Raw genomic sequence first — 18006 nt, 5'->3', positions numbered from 1 at the left:
TTTCTGGAGGAATTGTCAAAGGAGTGAGATAAGCAGCTGTTAACAGATTCTCACCCTGTCTAAGAATAAATCCACTCAAAACTCAAGAGAACTGCTGATTTGGGGATGAGTCTATTAAATGTACAGCAGTGTGGCTGTCTTCAGTGAAGTCTAGCTTGCTTTCAATGCACAGTCAATAAAATAATTACATACATTGCATAAATAACAATTCTAAACTTTATTTCTGAATGGCCCATTTATACACACACACACACACACACACACACACACACACACACACACACACACACACACACACACACACACACACACACACACACACACACACACACACACACACACACACACACACACACACACACACACACACACACAGTACAGCTTAAATCGAATAAACTTTTGTTAATGCAAAACCCCTATACCAGTGGGGCCTCAGCCTTTATTAAATTAATAAATTCTAATATTATGTTGTATTATGTTGGACAATGGGGGACCTTCGAGGAAAAAAGTTTGAGAACCACTGGCCTGGACACATCGAAAATGTGCAAATTGTATTTGAAATATAAAACGAGCACTGACATCACAACTCACTCCAATGTCAACAGCTCCCATTTAGAATAAATTGGATTCGGCCGATCAGCTATGTTCGTTTTTCCACTCAGGTGGACACATATGGTTAACTATGGTTAAACTCAATTTCAAACAATAAGATTGTGTTGTAGTTGCTGATTGGAATGTGTCTGCAATGATAATGTAAAAAAAGGATTTTTTTTGTGAGAGAGGTGGATGGTAGAAAATAGACTCAAGATAAGCACAGTCTCGCTATTGAACCATAAATATAAGAGGAGTTTAAGCAACAGTATGAAGGAAAATCAGAGTGAGAGATGTGATCTGAATGAGTAACTTACAATCATTGATTTCAGCATTTGCTCAAATTGACTGTACTACAGACTTAAGCATAACATTATGACATTTTAATTGACCTAAATCATAACATATACTGTATGTGTTGTCTGTGCTTTCATTTAGTGCAAGAGAGACTAAAAACAAGTGTGCAACTAAATTCTCTTTTAGTGCCCATACCTTGGATGTCATCATTGAACGTGAGGTACTTGTTGCGGTATTTACTCAATAGACGGAAGGCGTTGGTGTTGGCAAAATCCTCAAACTGGATAAGGCAGTTCACCCCATACCTGTGCATAACAGAAACATCAATATATATTTCTTCAGAACTCAAGAAACACAACAAAATGAAAGATAATTTCAAAGGAATTACAAAAGTCAAAAGACAAGTATAAAGAATCCTAACAAAATGGAAATTAAAATTGTCCAAATCACAGGCTAAACATTTAAATAACTCTTTTATCATTTCAAATAAAGCTGCTAGTTAATGCACTCCACTTCAGCCTGCAGAGGGGGCCATCCAACTGCTCCTCAAGCCCATTATAGATGGAGTGGTTCAATCCCGAAGGGTTTTTTCCTACTCAGTGTGGGCCTGAGACTGTTATTGCTTCTTTGTAGTTGTTTCCACAGCCAAACACAAGTCTCAAAGATCAGGGGACATACAACAACCCTTGTATGATCAGTTAGCTAATGATGTGGTAACACCGTGGCCTCTAAAACATTCAAACATGGCTATTCAAAATCAATAGCCAATGAACTGCACACACACAATCGTTTCTCTCTTCAGAACAGCAACTTTGAGAAAAACTACAGTGGCAATTCAGTGGTTTCTCATGTTATACATCCAGTCAGCAGAACAATTGAAAGAATAGTATAGAGCAACCAACTGACTTCCCAATGAAAAAGGCAGAGATCCCCATCAGATTTTGATGCAATATTAGAGGTCCCAGACACCCAAGCATTGGAAATAGGTTGGGTAAACACTGCAGTGTGGAACTGTAGGAAGCCAGCCTGTCACTCAACCTAATGCAAGAAGAACAGAGATCTGCATTGCTGCCTAGAGCTGCCATGCATACATTTCATTCAAACACACAAAGGGATTTGATCACGGTTTTCACAATGACAGCTGTCTCTTGAAGCATCCATCCGTTTCTCTATTTCTGTCAACAACATCATAAATAGAGAAGACACAATGAAACATCTGAGTGGTTTTGCAAACTAGATCAGTTGATTCACTGAAAGTATTTGACTCGTATGATTCGTTCACAAATTGGCCAAAGGAAAGCTAGGGTGGATGTCAAAAATTTCTATGAATACTTCTCACACAAAACCATCATAAGACTTCAGAAGACTTGGAATAAATCATTTAAAACATTTTTATGATACTTTAAATAGTGCTTCTACTGCATGTCATTTTGTAACTCAATTTCCTTATGTGGAGAAGTGTCCATGGTATTCTTCAAAAATGTAATTGCAAGTCATACAGGTTTAGAAAAACATGAGGGTGAGTAAATGCAGAGAAATGTCATTATTTGTGAACTTATCCTTTATATGATATAAAATGGTCAGTATTGTGTGGTCAGACATGCTGCAAAAACAGAAAAACGCCCTAAAGTTTTTTTCCAGTACCAAAGCACTCTAGGTAAACAACGTTTAATGAGCTCAGAAACCCTTTTAAAGTTTTCAAGAAACCTCCGATCTGGGGACATGTCTTTCTAATCAAACTGCAGTCTAAACTCTTACATATCTACAGGACGAGGCAGGAAAGCAGTCCAGAGAGACTGACAGAGTAATTGCTCATGGATTTGGAGAACTTTGGCAGATTTAAATTGGACGTAGAGAAAGTGAGTCATAATCCCAACATGCTCTCTGATCTGCTGAAGCGCATCATCTGAGGATGAAGATGAAAAACGAGATCACAACCTCCTGATCTACCTCAACAGTGGTCGAAAAAAACATTAAGATTATCATTAGAACAAGAAAATCTCTGCCAACTTAATACCATTTAATATCTGAGATGGTACAGAGTTAAGTATAGCTCTCATGGTTGTTTATTTTGGGTAAACGTGCATGAGAAAGAGACAGAATGAGGCAGAAACAACTAGCCGACAAAACAAAGCACCCATTCGGTGCATTGTGCTCTCAATCTCACCAAAGCTTGTTGTCTTTTTCTGGCGCCTCATTCAATCAGATCCATAATGCACCTCTGCATCTGTTGTAAAACTCAAACAAAGAGCTGGCTGAGAATCAGCTCCACTGGTCCTCTCCACCAAAAATCAGGCCAGACAGTGACAGACACACCCAAGCACATTGAGAGCTTACATGATCTCAGTCTCCCCTCATTTGCCTTTACCTCCAGACAGGAGAAGAAAGCATTGGGGTGTTGAAAGGAGCCAATATTAAATCTCTCTCTGTGACAACTGTGCCATACTTTTAGGAAGAGAAAAAGCATGAATTTGTTTTTTTGCAAACAGGCTACTTGCTTTGGTTCTGTCCTAAAAGTTATCTCAGTCAACAGATCAGCATCTGGGAATGAGAAAACTTTCGAGGCTGCTTTTAGAAAGAAATTTCTTGGTGCTCTGTGCTTGGAAAATGGCACAAGCAAGTGGCAAATACATACTTGTGAGACTGTTGCAGGTTTAGTTAAGTAAGAACTGTAAAAATCAAAGAAAATGAAGTCTATTTTTATGAATGTAACATGTATGTTGTGTTTTGTTGTCCCCTGTGACCTAGTTTCTCAGTTTGTTTGATAAGTCATTCTATTCACCTGTTGTCTATTTAATTATCTCATTGGTTCCCTTTGTTTGATCCATAAATTTAAACTCGTGAGTTCTCCTTCATTCTATGTCCGTTCTTATGTTGCGTCCATGTTAAGATGGTTGTGATTCAGTTTCCGGGTTTTGAATTAAAGACTGTTTTTGTTATTTTCTTGTCTTCGTGAGCTTCTTATACAACCGTACCGTGACAATGGATTCTTTGTAGATTATTAAACCAGACACGTTTTTTATAAATTACATATTAAACATATTTATGTATTATGGTATTATTTGTTGTACTGCCTTTACAGCATAAACAGTACAATCAAGGTATCTGCTGTAATTTAATTAAAAAAAATGTATCTATATATATTCTAATGTGAATTAAGAAAACACAAAAGTACTTTAAGTAAAATAATAATACTATAAGTATTTCTGCATTTAATTAAGACATTGTTTACTATGTTTATTAATCCATTTTCCTTATGGCGACTTTCTCACACTGAATTCCTGATACTTGATCTCAGGTTTTACTGTTTTAACCAGGACATTTGGTCACCACATCTCACAATTCCCAAATAAATTTTTCAGGCATATGGAAGCTGGAGACTGTAGCCAGCAAATTCTATACAAACCATAATACACTTCAGTCTCAGTCTAAATGATCTTAGGATGGAAGCTTGGCTCCATCACTCTTAAAGTGGAATGCAGTAAATGAGCTTGGAGCCCATGAGAGACTGTTGAACCCATCTCCACACCATCGCTAACACATTACACCAAGGCCCTTTCTGCCTTCTTGTTTCATTCACTGTTGATTTACTACTTGTTTCTCTCTAAGGTAAATTATTTGCCCCAGACAGAAGTGCAGGAAAAAGTTTCTTTTGATAAAGCACTGAGATTTGAAGCTAACCAACCAGATCTCACTGCAGCACTTCTGCTTTTGTACACTAACAGGAACACAACATGGCTGTTGGGAATTAAGCATTTCTCATAAAGTGGTTTGCTCAGACATAACAACATTCTTAGAGTTGAGAAAAGAGAGATGAAAAACCCAGCCACTAGGTTTAGGTTTAGCATAATCCTGCTGGGCCCATACTGACCACACATACTCAGGACGTTTGCTGAGATTGGGTCTAAGGATGCTGGTGGTGCTGACACGCTTTCAGAGATTTTCTTTTCCCCGCATGCCTACCGCGCAACCCGCGGGCCTCCGTATTAAAGGTCATGGTAAAAATCTTGTCCAAACAGAGCTGTTCAACAAAAGATTTAAATCCGTGCACACACACACATACCAACACATTTTCTGAGGTCGAATTCCAGACAGGTTTGCACACATTATAAGGTGTAAAGTCAAACTGATAAACTCTCACATCTTCTTCATATGCCAAGGGTGAATATCTCAAACTAACACCCAGGACCTCATTAATAAAATTTTTGCAAAGATTTCATCCTAAAAGTATGTGCATGGCATGCACAAAGTTCACTTCACAAAAACTTTATAAATCCAAGTTAGTGAAAGAGTGTTTATTCACCAAAATAACCATATGGAGCTAATAATGCGTCTTTTAAATGTGCATGACCTCATTTGCATTTAATTTCATATACATTTTTTTTGTTTTTGAAGTCTCTAATGCTCGCCAATTGCATTCACTTGATCAAAAACAGTAAAAAAATTACATCTTAAAATAACTGTTTTCTATCTTAATATACAGTATTTTTCAAAAGCATCCTTACTCCAGTCTTCAAATGATCTCCAGAAATAATTCTTAAGTGCTCAAAAACGACATTTCTTCCCATCATCAAAGTTGAAAACTGCTTAATATTTTTGAGGAAACTTGTTTGACATCAGAAAATAACTGAAAGAAATTTTGAAAGAAAAGCTTGCAAAGCTTACTGTTTCATTTAAACATTACACATAAGCACTTCTGAAATGAAATTTGTTAGGAAGGCCCTATATGGGGTTATCATTATCAGGTCAGGGTTTAATGGGACATGCAGGCAATACATTCACTCACTGTGAGCATGCAGCTCTGAATTCGGTGCTCCTCTCCAGCACACACCGGCTCCCACGGGGCCCATGGGGCTTCGCAGGCTGCTCTTTCTATTAAAACACTCCTTAAATTCCCATTCCTCAATTCCCATCTGCATAGAAAAATCAAGCAACATTCCCATCCATCACTTTTCCTAACATGGCTTCGTAACGGTGCCCTAAGATGGCCCGTGTTACCATAGCGACAGCTGGAACACCGTCACCACTACAGCTCTGTGAAAAGCAACAAGCTCTAATGAAATAATTTGACATGGGAATTGTGCCGGTGCACACAGAGGGGCTAAAGAAGACAGATACTTTTCAGTCTGTTCTGGGAGCGGGTGGGAAAACAAAGTCAACCCCCACAAACTACTTCAGCACCACAACACAAAGCCTTAGAAGCAAAAAAAAAAAAATCTATTCTTGAATTAACTACATCATAAAAGAAGCATAACAACCCCCCGCAAAAATACTCCCAGCATCCTAAAATGCAGCTTTTTTCTGGATGTTTCTTTAAATGTTTTTTTTTACACTCCTTAAACAAAATAGAGACCTCAAAGAGCATCTATGCCCACTATCTGCTCTAGTTCCTCTTCTTAAAGCCATTGTGGCACAATAAGTGGCCTGATGGGGATTGGTGTCATTATTCTTCATCACTCTCACAAAAAGGCTTGATGGGAAACAGAGCACCTGCAGGCTGTTAAACTTATGGTCTGAAAGAATATACCGTGCATTTAATGATTTTCCTTTGTCTTATCTATACATTTTATTTCAAACTGCCAAAGTTATTTTTGTCATAGTTATCAAATGTATTGAAATAAAGCCAGATTCCTGCATTTCACTGAAAAAACAACAACAACAACAACAACAACAACTGGATTGCAAGTCCACCAATAGACGGTTGTGTGCAGTTTCTTCAAACATTTAAAACAGAGAGAAGTTTAGAACTGTTCATGTCACTGAAAGAGAATGGTCATGGGTTTGATTTCCAGTAAAAGTACAAACTAATGGCCCCCCAAAAAAGGCCCTTTATTGCAATGTAAGTTGATTTGGCTAAATGTAAATGTAATGTAAATTTAGCACTTATCCAGCAACCTTTTCAGGATTTTCCTGAGGCATCTAGCCTCTGATTTTTAAAATTATAAGGAGTTTATTAAAAATCCCCAGGACTGTAATCATTTGTCAGTCGGCAACCTATAATCACTATATTCATTTTCCACTAACTCTGCACTTTTGAGGAAAAGTGACGCTTTTCCCTGTAGTTTCATGGCCACCCCATTATTATAGAATCGTGGCTATATTCTTCCAGCTGGAGGGAAATCAGACACTGGGGTTTTTGAGTTCTCCTTTAAATACAGCCATGTGTGGCACTACGTTCTTATGACATCCTCCATCAAACCAGGCCACACCAGAGCCTAAAGTAACAGAGAGACCTTTGACAAAGACCCTGGTTCTTAAATGTTAATGGTGTTAACCAGTGCAAAACTTGCCGCCATGTTCTAGGTGGTTGCTATGGCATTGCTAGTTGGTTGCTTGGTTTCTGTGGGGTTTTAGGTGGTTTCTTACACTTTCAGACCAAAAGAGCCAACCATAAAAGCCCTATGATATTCTGGTCTCTAGATACTGTTTGTGTCTCTCCTTCAATGCAAGTATAAGGGAATTTTCTTCAAATTTTTGCATCCCCCAAAAGTACAATGACTTAAGTAGTAATATAAGTAATAGCACTCACCTCCTAAACAACTTGATTGATTATATTCATGTCCGTAGCACAATTAGTGCAACTACACGCTAAAATATGTAATCAGTAAGTTAATAGTAATGCTTGCTTTAACAAATTCGACTAATAAAGACTTAAAGGGGTCCTATTATGCCCTTTTATGGAGTCTTGATTTTGTTTTTGGGGTGTACTAGAATATGCCTTCATGCTTGGTTGTTCAAAAACACATTATTTTTCACATATTTTACATTATTACAGTACCTCGCTCCCCAGTCTGGCCCGAACACACTGTTTAGTTCCGGTTTCAATGAAGCCCCTCCTTCCGGAATATTGCCGATTGGTTAGCTGGCCCAGTGTATTGTGATTGGCACCGCTTAGCGCGTGTTCGGGAAATTTCGAGTCCCTTACCATAACTGCGAGCTCTACTCAGATGTAAATATTGAGGATAGCGTCAATTTCAAACCAATTCAAGCCTGATTCAGACTTAGGAATGTTAACAAACAAGAGGATCGTCCAGAACGGATTTCATGCATGGACTTTTCAAGCACTGATTTAACAGGATATTTCAGAGTGGTATGTTTGTTTTTTTGTAATTTTCTTCTACATTTTAGATACAATATTATACACCATTACACCATTACAAAAGCTACAGTAAATACTACAGTATATCAACAATACTGTTGGCTAGCAGGCGAGCGGAGGCAAAGCTTTGCCCTTTGTTTACATCGTGGCAACAACATAAAACTTATAATTGGAACTGTTAATAGAAAATGCAACTACAAATAATAAGACATAGTACAAGCTGTGATCCAAAAACAACAGATTGTCCCGACAATTTGGAAAATTATCCATTTCAGGAGAAGCTATTGTGCATTAGTGCAGCTGTTTTCCGTCAAATGTGCAGCACACAGATAAACGTTGGGATTATAATACTCAGGAACAGTGTATAAATAAATTCAAACCACTCCGAGTTTGGAAACGGGGTGGACAAAACAGCGTCTCTTTGACATAGCGACAACACTGTCTTCTCTATTGCAGCTCAACCAGGCCTCGCACCTTTTTTTGCGTATTCCGTTGGCGGGGATTATTTAAATGAGTAAAATTGTGACTTCACAAAACCCGGATAAAAGACGTTGTAGTCCAAACGAGTCGTTTGTTGTAGTTCTTGGAAAGTGAGTTCTGTTAAATAAAATATCTACATTTAGAGTGGACTTTAAGCTTTGTTACCTTGCAGATCTTTTTTATGCTCAAACAGCAACATTACACACTAACTACAGTTGAAAAAGTGAAAAAAAGCATAATAGGGCCCCTTTAAAAACACAAAGTTTCATTCTCCATGATATATATGATATATAACAATGCTTTTAAAAGCTGAGCTTTATGCATGGACATTCTCTCTCCCATTAGCTGGCGAAAAAGAAAATGACAATACTCAAATAACCCAAACTGCCATTTTGAAGACTATCAAAGAAAATGGCACAAGACCGTGAACAATTCTAAGTATCATGGAGCCCGAAGAGCCATCAACCAGCCAGTGGGGGCTGGTTATGGGCTGAATTACATCACCACATGGCTCTATATAGTGCAGGATATGTGGGGAGAGAACTGATGAGGCGTGCAGTCAGTGATCCGGTTCGGGTCTCTGCCACTGGAGTCATCGCTCAGAGCCCACAAACCTAGAGGCATGCGCTTTACCCCACATTCCTGCAACGCAATGGCTCAGCTATGCTCTCCAGGCATTTCCATCAGCGGCCTGTGGAAGCAAGCATGTGCTTTGAGGGAAGGGTACAGTGGATTTACTATACCTGTCTGTGATGGCCTTCATAAACTCCTCCAGCAGCTCATCATAGGCCTGTCCACGTACTCTTTTATGCCTCAGACCAATGTACAGAGGGTCCTTCAGGAGTTCCTGCGACAGGGAAAGAGAGAAATAAGAGGTTTTTAACCACACTTTTTAGAATCCCAGGCATCAAGTAGAAACAATAGCATGACATGACAATTCATCATTCTCTAACCAGTGGAAAAAATGAGAACCAAAAATAAAATACCATCAAAACTCAACAAGTGAATGTTTATTGTGTATACAGCTCCTCTTTAATTAGTTTACATATGGTAATCTGGTTACCCCGCAGCTGGATAAACCTCTCACAGTTATTTGTGCCTGCGTGTGCTTAAGGAAACACAGACCGAGAACAAGAGAAAGAGAAATGCATAAAATCGTAAAAAGAGACAGAAAGAGGACAAACACTGCATTTTCAATTTGAAAGTCTAGCAGCTGTCGCTCTTGTTCAGATCTGCAGACATCACACTGTGAGCCACAAACGCTATGGGAAAAACAGAAAAGAAGTTGAGAGAGAACGCAAGCGTCATATAAAAATTCTGTGCGCCCCATCACTGTCAGCATGCCAGTCAACCAGAAAAGAAAATGGATTAACAGAGCACTCTCAGCAGTTCTGATGTGTGGTGCATACTTAACATCGTATGGCAACAACTTTGGAGCCTTTTCAATGTTTTGATCACAGTGAAAGAGGAAGTGCTTTCATCAGAACTCATTCCCACATGGCGCACAAAATTTCAGTCATAATCAGTTCTGACGATCTGCCCGATCTGTCCCGATAAAAGCATTTTTTTTTTAATCTGATAGGACTAGTGAAAAAGAAAAAAGTTGCTTGGGACTGAAAAAGTAAAACTCTTAAAGTTTCTATGAGATTGTCTTTAAGATCAACATGTAGTTAGAAAATAGTTAGATTTTTAATTTCATGTTATTGATCTTATTCATCAATGTTTCTTTTTTTGACATCATAATTCTTGATCATCATAATTCATAACTCAATTTTCCAGTGAATGACAGACTTGTCTCTGGTGACATATGGCAGGCTTCTCCAATCTTTAAAGGTGCCTTGTGTAAAAATTGAGGTAAAAATATCCAAAAAATGAGCTACACGCATCAAAAGAATGAGAAGAAATAAGGGCGATGATGTCATTAAAAAAATGTCAAGTTATAGTGCTGCAGAGATATCAACCTGAATTAGCATTAGCATTACTAGCCACGGCCCGACAGGTGTCGTAATACCAGTTTCGGCCATGGGAGGCGGTATGCCGGCAACATAACCACCAGCCAAACATGCAATACACGAATAACTCGCACGGCTTGTGGGCGTACTTGAACCTGATGTCAATCGTGTGGAAAGTAGCCTACAGCCCCACTACTACATTCAAATAAAATCTGATAAAAAAGGAACAGAACCAGAGTAAACATTGGCACTGCTTTCCATCGCTGGAGACAACTAATGGACATGAAAAAAATGAGGTTTGACTTCGAACTTGCAACATTTCTTTTGGATTGGTAAGTAAGATGCTGTTAGTATTTCGTTAGAAGTTTGTTTTATATGTTTGTGTAGATTTTCGGGAAGTTATAACAAAGAAATGTATCGAAGGCTGTTCGATAAACGTATATAACGTTCATAAATACAGTATTGTAATATAGTACACATAGCACAATCTCTATTGCTCTTTTTTTCTTGCCAACTACGTGACCTATATTATGTATATTAAATGGCTTTCCTGAGGTAAATCTGACATAATTGTTCTCCAGCTGTGTTATTGACCTCTTCACGCTGATAAAAAACACTGATTGGTCTATTGGTTTATTATGTATGAGGAATACATTTTGGTAAGTTGTAGCCTAATGTTACTGTATCTTTCAGTGTTCGTGATTTTTTTACTATTAGCTAGTAGAGATGATCGGTTCACATGCGCTAGGGATCTGTCGTGTAACATTTACAAGCGCCAAAACGGTATTTATTGTTTGAATTGCGTAATAAAATTGACAGAATCTGAGAGCTGAGATTTTTTTATATCATAACTAACCTGCTCTGTCTAGTCTGTCGGTCTCCGTGTCCTCTTTGCTTCGTGATTTTTCTGTGCGTGAGAAAATTGATGTGTGGCGTGAGAGCATGTGAAAAGTGTTTGCGTGTGTCTCACGGTTAATGCGTGAGAGTTGGAAGCTCTGGTTACGTTGGCGCTAGCTTGGTCAACATCAGCGAATGCTGTCTGTCAAATTAATGTAATTCAAACTAACAATAAAAATGTAATATGAACAAAACGAATATGAACATATTCACTGGTAAAGGTGAAGGGGAGTAGCTTGAAGATATTCATACTCTAGAGTAGACCAACTCACTTTCTGGAGGTATACTGCCCCCATCTGGTATGGAATGTGGAGTATGAATTTATTTATTTTTACACAAGGCACCTTTAAAGATCTGTTGCTTCTTCCGTTTCACAATGCAAGATCATAATTCATGAGAAACTTTTCGGAACTGTGCTGACATGCTAGCTGAAGAAAAAAAAATCATGCAGGAAGTCTGAAATTGAACTAAGGGGATATTTTTCTTCCAGCACCTCTTTGGATTTCTCCTTAACCCTCTGGGCCGGCATGACCAGCTCGCTTTTTTTCTTATCAGTGCAAAAGAGACTCAAAATACTCTGTTGATTTAACATATAAGTGTTATACATCATTCAATACATCAACTGTTAAATGTCTTCTTTTATTTGTGTACACTCATAATAAAAACAAAATGTTGTGTTTTTCATAAAATAAAGAAAATAAACATGATGCACGTTCTGCCGTCTCTCTCAATGTGAAGTTCATTCTGAAACGCGACAGAAAATGACCTATAATTCAGTGAATGCAGTGAATATATATATATGAAGAGTTCAGATGCAAAAGCCTCTAAGTGCCATCTGAAATTTTCTTCTAGAATTTTTTTTCTCATTTTTATCAAGCTTGAATATTTAAGTTCAGTAATTTCACTTAAATGGCAATGAAAATGACCTATTAATTTTAATTTAAGTGAAATTACTTTAAGTGAAATTACATATATATATAATTTGTATAATTACAAATTATATATATATGTATTATACATTTTAAATCGCAATTTTAACCAGAAAAATCTAAAATGTATTACCAAAATCATGCAGCCCTATAGTTTCACTTAATATCAGCATGTTCACAGCTGGATATTTTTTTTTTTACAGGGACCAGATGCCACTGATGAGTCCTGCTGACTTCAACATTCACGTCAACAACATGACAATTTGTTTTTTCACAAACCACGCATAAATGTCATTATCTCAAAACTACAAACTTTTACATACATACTGCTGACATATTATTGTAGCAGAATACAGGTATGTGCTGAATACAGTGTAATCAGACTTTAGCCATGAAAATGTCACAAGTAACAGAAATAAGCACAAATGTCAGCGCATGTCAGAACACCTCCAGGGCCCAGAAAACCCCAGAGGGTTAAGAGTTTTACACAGCAATTGCGCTCATAAAGGTGCCATTAAAAGGGAGGACTGTCTGGTTTCTGGCAGTAGGTGAATTCATCAGTGTGGGAGAGGAAACAGAGAGTGCAGTCTGAGATATGAGATGGTGACTGCAGGCAGATTTATTGTGTGTTCATAATGCACTTCTAAGTGCACACTCGGTGGGATGGGATGTACTTCCAGAGGGTCTGGTTTGTTGTGACTGTGTTTTTTAATCTCAAGACAGTCGCTATAAAAGTAGTTTCTCTGAACCTCACAGTCAGGAACCAAAACAAACATCAAACTGCCACCCCTCCTCAGAAGTTACATGTTTTGCCAGCTATCCCAACAATTGGGCGGAGAAAAAATAAGGCCTTCCCACGCTCCATTTGTAGGATGATTGCACCAGGACAAAACCAAAAACTGTATTATTTGTCATTGCCAGGATTTTGCCAAGCAGGATGTCTTGTGTTGGTCCTGGAACCTTCTGTCAAACAAACAATTCATGACACTATCACTAACTTTAACCATAAACTACACCACATTTCGAAAGGTCGAAAGATTTATTTTTTTGAAGGAAATTAATGTTGTTGTTTTTTTTTCTTTTTCTTTTCTTTTTTTTTTTTAGCAAGAATGCTTTAAATTGATTAAAAAAAAGATAATTAAGTTAATAATTTTTGAATCCTTATTCAATTTTTGAAATTTAGAATCCTGAAAAAAAGTATCATAACATTTCTTGAGTACCAAATAAGCATATTAGAATAATTGAAAATAATGGCTGCTAAAAATTAAAAATAAATCTGTTCAAAATTAGAGAAAAATGAAAGATTAATAAGAATGCCATTAAAGCCCCACCCGAAAGTCTAACCTAAAATCTGACAGGTTGATGAACGTGGTTCCGGAAGCAACAAAGATCCAGAAACATCATACTCCTACATCCACAAAACTTTTTTCCAAATTAAATTTCCGCCCAGTAATCTCTTGATCTTCTTGCCATTTGATAATCACCAGAATGTACACTCACCTAAAGGATTATTTGGAACACCATACTAATACTGTGTTTGACCCCCTTTCGCCTTCAGAACTGCCTTAATTCTACGTGGCATTGATTAAACAAGGTGCTGAAAGCATTCTTTAGAAATGTTGGCCCATATTGATAGGATAGCATCTTGCAGTTGATGGAGATTTGTGGGATGCACATCCAGGGCACGAAGCTCCCGTTCCACCACATCCCAAAGATGCTCTATTGGGTTGAGATATGGTGACTGTGGGGGCCATTTTAGAACAGTGAACTCATTGTCATGTTCAAGAAACCAATTTGAAATGATTCGAGCTTTGTGACATGGTGCATTATCCTGCTGGAAGTAGCCATCAGAGGATGGGTACATGGTGGTCATAAAGGGATGGACATGGTCAGAAACAATGCTCAGGTAGGCCGTGGCATTTAAACGATGCCCAATTGGCACTAAGGGGCCTAAAGTGTGCCAAGAAAACATCCCCCACACCATTACACCACCACCACCAGCCTGCACATTGGTAACAAGGCATGATGGATCCATGTTCTCATTCTGTTTACGCCAAATTCTGACTCTACCATCTGAATGTCGCAACAGAAATCGAGACTCATCAGACCAGGCAACATTTTTCCAGTCTTCAACTGTCCAATTTTGGTGAGCTTGTGCAAATTGTAGCCTCTTTATCCTATTTGTAGTGGAGATGAGTGGTACCCGGTGGGGTCTTCTGCTGTTGTAGCCCATCCGCCTCAAGGTTGTGCATGTTGTGGCTTCACAAATGCTTTGCTGCATACCTCGGTTGTAACGAGTGGTTATTTCAGTCAAAGTTGCTCTTCTATCAGCTTGAATCAGTCGGCCCATTCTCCTCTGACCTCTAGCATCAACAAGGCATTTTCGCCCACAGGACTGCCGCATACTGGATGTTTTTCCCTTTTCACACCATTCTTTGTAAACCCAAGAAATGGATGTGCATGAAAATCCCAGTAACTGAGCAGATTGTGAAATACTCAGACTGGCCCGTCTGGCACCAACAACCATGCCACACTCAAAATTGCTTAAATCACCTTTCTTTCCCATTCTGACATTCAGTTTGGAGTTCAGGAGATTGTCTTGACCAGGACCACACCCCTAAATGCATTGAAGCAACTGCCATGTGATTGGTTGATTAGATAATTGCATTAATGAGAAATTGAACAGGTGTTCCTAATAATCCTTTAGGTGAGTGTATTCTGGTAAAATATATATTCACAAAATGTAGGAAATATGTCAGTTGTTGACATTAGATAAGGCTCTTTAATCTGAAAAAGGAATACATCAGATTACAACTAAGATAATATATAAAATATCAAAACGTGCCTGCTCTCACAGAAAGTGAAGTGCTTGAAGTTCTCAGAAGAAACAAATCATCTCAGGTTACGACTGTAACCCTTGTTCCCTGAGAAGGGAACGAGACGCTGCGTCGAAGAAGACGTGATTGCATCTGAAGCATGTATGGAACAAGTCACAATCTCGATTGGTGTTGTGTCATGACGTCACATGTGACGTGTACACAGAAACTACAAAGGAACTCTGGCACACAACAGTATTAGCTTCTGATAGGTCGAAGCAAGTCGTTCTCAGGAACTCAGGTCCGATGGCACCTTGGGCATGTAGCCCGGCCTAGGGTGGAGAATGGCCTTTACCCTCCCAGGAGCGAAGCAAGAGGGGGCAACAGATAAACCCTGGAGGTCCCCCACTCTTTTAAGGGATGTAATGGCTAGCAGGAAGGCCACTTTAAAAGAGAGAAACTTCTCAGACAACTCATCAATGAGTTTTGAAGGGTGCCAGGGATAACCCCTCAAGAACCACTGCCAGGTCCCACACAGGAACCCAGGCCTGGACGACAGGCCTCATCCTCTGAGAACCACGAAGGAAACAAATGATTAGTTGGTGTTTCCCCAGAGGGCCACCATTTAAAGGCGTGTGGAAGGCAGCTATGGCCGCCACATAGACCTTAAGTGTGGATGGGGAAAGACCATCAGAGAAATGGCTTTGGAGGAACTCCTGCACTGAAGCCACTAGGCAGTTAACTGGGTCCAATTGGCATTCTCTGCACCATAAAGTGAACACATTCCACTTTAAGGCTTAAAGTTTCCTCGTAGAGGGAGCTCTAGAGTTTAAGATTGTCTCAAGAACCTTGGCTGAGAGACCAGTACTTAGGAGTTGGTCCCCCTCAGGGGCCAGACCCAGAGCTTCCACAGCTTCAGCCGAGGGTGGTTTGATGAGCCCCCGGCTTGAGAGAGAAGGTCCCTCCTAATGGGAATCTCTCATGGGGGGCCTGCTAGAAGCGCTATGATGTCTGAGAACCATACTCGGTTGGCCAGTACGGGGCTACCAGAAGTAGACTGACCCCGTCCCGACGGACCCTCTCTAGAACTTCCGGAAGCAGAGCAATCGTGGAAAATGCGTACAGAGGCCACCTTGGCCACACCTACACCATGGCATCCAGTCCCAGAGGAGCTGGATGTGTGAGGGAAAACCAATGCGGGCAATGTGTGTTCTCTTGAGAGGCGAACAAATACACTTCCACTCGGTCGAACTTCCTCCAAATTAGCTCCACGGTTTTGGGGTGGAGTCTCCATTCCTTAGGCCTCAGCCCTTGCCTTAATAGTGTCCTGACAATAGTGTAGACCACCCCGCTGAATTTTGGCGGGCGATACTATTTATAGAATTTAATTCTGTACCTCTTTTCCACCGTATGCAGGACCCCCTGAGATATACTGTGAAGACTCCTCCAAGCTTCTACATATTCTACTAGGGGGATCAGTCTCTCAAGACTGACCTCAGGTGTTGTGCGTAAAATAGTTTCGGTACCCTGAAGCGGCTGGCTGGAGGGTAACAACCGAATTTTATTTTCTACAGGCCTCATCTGAGGAAGCTAACTCGACAGGGCCGCGATTTGCATTTGCTGGAAACCGATGCGTCCCCAAGTGCACAAGGCGGCAGGAAGCAAACATCGATTTCCTGAGGGCTCTGTGGAGGAGTGAGATCTTGTCGCTCCGTCACTGGAGGGACCGCCCTTAGAGGCCTGCGCACAATGTCCTGACCTCTTTCCTGAAGCCTTCCTCACCTGAATGAGTCTGTCCTCAGACCAGTCCTCAGATCTGTCTTCAGCTTAGAAGACTTCGGTTGAGAGTGCTGCTTTGACCCCCAGGCTTTTTGAGGGGGGCTCGAGAGGCAACACTCTCCATCTGCTGATGCAGTTGTGAGAAGCTGGTGGCTGATGGGTGGAGCTGCTGCCGAAATCTGGAATGATGGAGGGGGATGAACTGTTTGAATTCGACTGACTGTCGCTTCGCCTCCTGAAACCTCTCGACCACTGTATTTACGGCCAAAGGCGAAAGCGGGGCATTGAGGAGGAAAACCCTGTCCTTCTCTCCAATGCTTGACAAGTTCAGCCACAAATGCCTCTCTACAGCCACTAATGCTGCCACGGAGCGAGCAATGGCACGGGCCGTCTCCTTAGTGACCCAGAGAGACACTAAGTCTGCCGCTCCAACAAAGGTCTTTAATATTGTTGAGGGTGACCTCCTGCTATCGTCTATATCTTTTAATAATTTGGCCTGGTATGCCTGCATAATGTCAATCGTATGCAGGCATGCACCAGCCTGACCTGCCGCTATATATATGCCTTGCCCACCAATGCAGATGTTGTGTGACAGGGTTTTGTGGGCAGCGTCGGAGTCTTAAGGGATGATGAAGTGTTGGGTGAGAGATATGATGCTAAAGACTCTTCAACCCACGGCATCACCCCATAGCCATTCTCTTTCGAGCCCAAGATGGAGGAATAATTATGAACAGTTGGGCTCGATAATCTCGATGAGAACGGCCTTTTCCACGATCATGACACCTCAGTGTATAGATCGGGAAAGAAAGGCAGACTCCGACATGAAGGCTGTGACCGAGCCTGCAGGAAGCGCTCACCGAGTTTACTTTTCTTTTGCCCTTCCTGCTTTTCTGTTGGCCAAATGATATTTAACTAGGCCATTGCCTCACAACCTTCAGCAGCTCCTCAAAAGCAGTGGAATGAGGTGGCAAGTACTCTAATTCTCCTGCCTCGATGCTTAGAACATCTAACTCCTCAGAGCCAGATAATTCTAGCATCGGGTTCTCATCCTGAGCAGAGCCGCAGAGCGGGCTTCCGATCCCTGAATGGGAACAATGGAGCTGGCTGCTGAGAGCTGAGAAAGGGCAGAGGCCGTCTCAAACTCGCCAGGCAGCTCCATTTGTGAT

At 40.3% G+C, this 18006-nt stretch overlaps 1 protein-coding gene across 1 annotated transcript in view; it reads right to left on the bottom strand.

Annotated features, from left to right (window-relative positions):
* me1 (malic enzyme 1, NADP(+)-dependent, cytosolic) overlaps nucleotides 1–18006 on the bottom strand; it is an 84922-nt gene that overhangs the window by 5877 nt on the left and 61039 nt on the right. Inside the window, exons 6-7 of the mRNA XM_084088864.1 lie at nucleotides 9211–9314; nucleotides 1084–1193 (exon numbers count right to left, since the gene is read on the bottom strand). Of these exons, the coding sequence (XP_083944990.1) occupies nucleotides 1084–1193; nucleotides 9211–9314 (214 nt within the window). The remainder of the gene's footprint in view (nucleotides 1–1083; nucleotides 1194–9210; nucleotides 9315–18006) is intronic.

This window comes from Abramis brama, assembly GCF_963993115.1.
Source record: "Abramis brama genome assembly, chromosome: 17".
Lineage (NCBI taxonomy): Eukaryota > Metazoa > Chordata > Actinopteri > Cypriniformes > Leuciscidae > Abramis > Abramis brama.
This window is presented reverse-complemented; position numbering and strand designations above follow the sequence as displayed.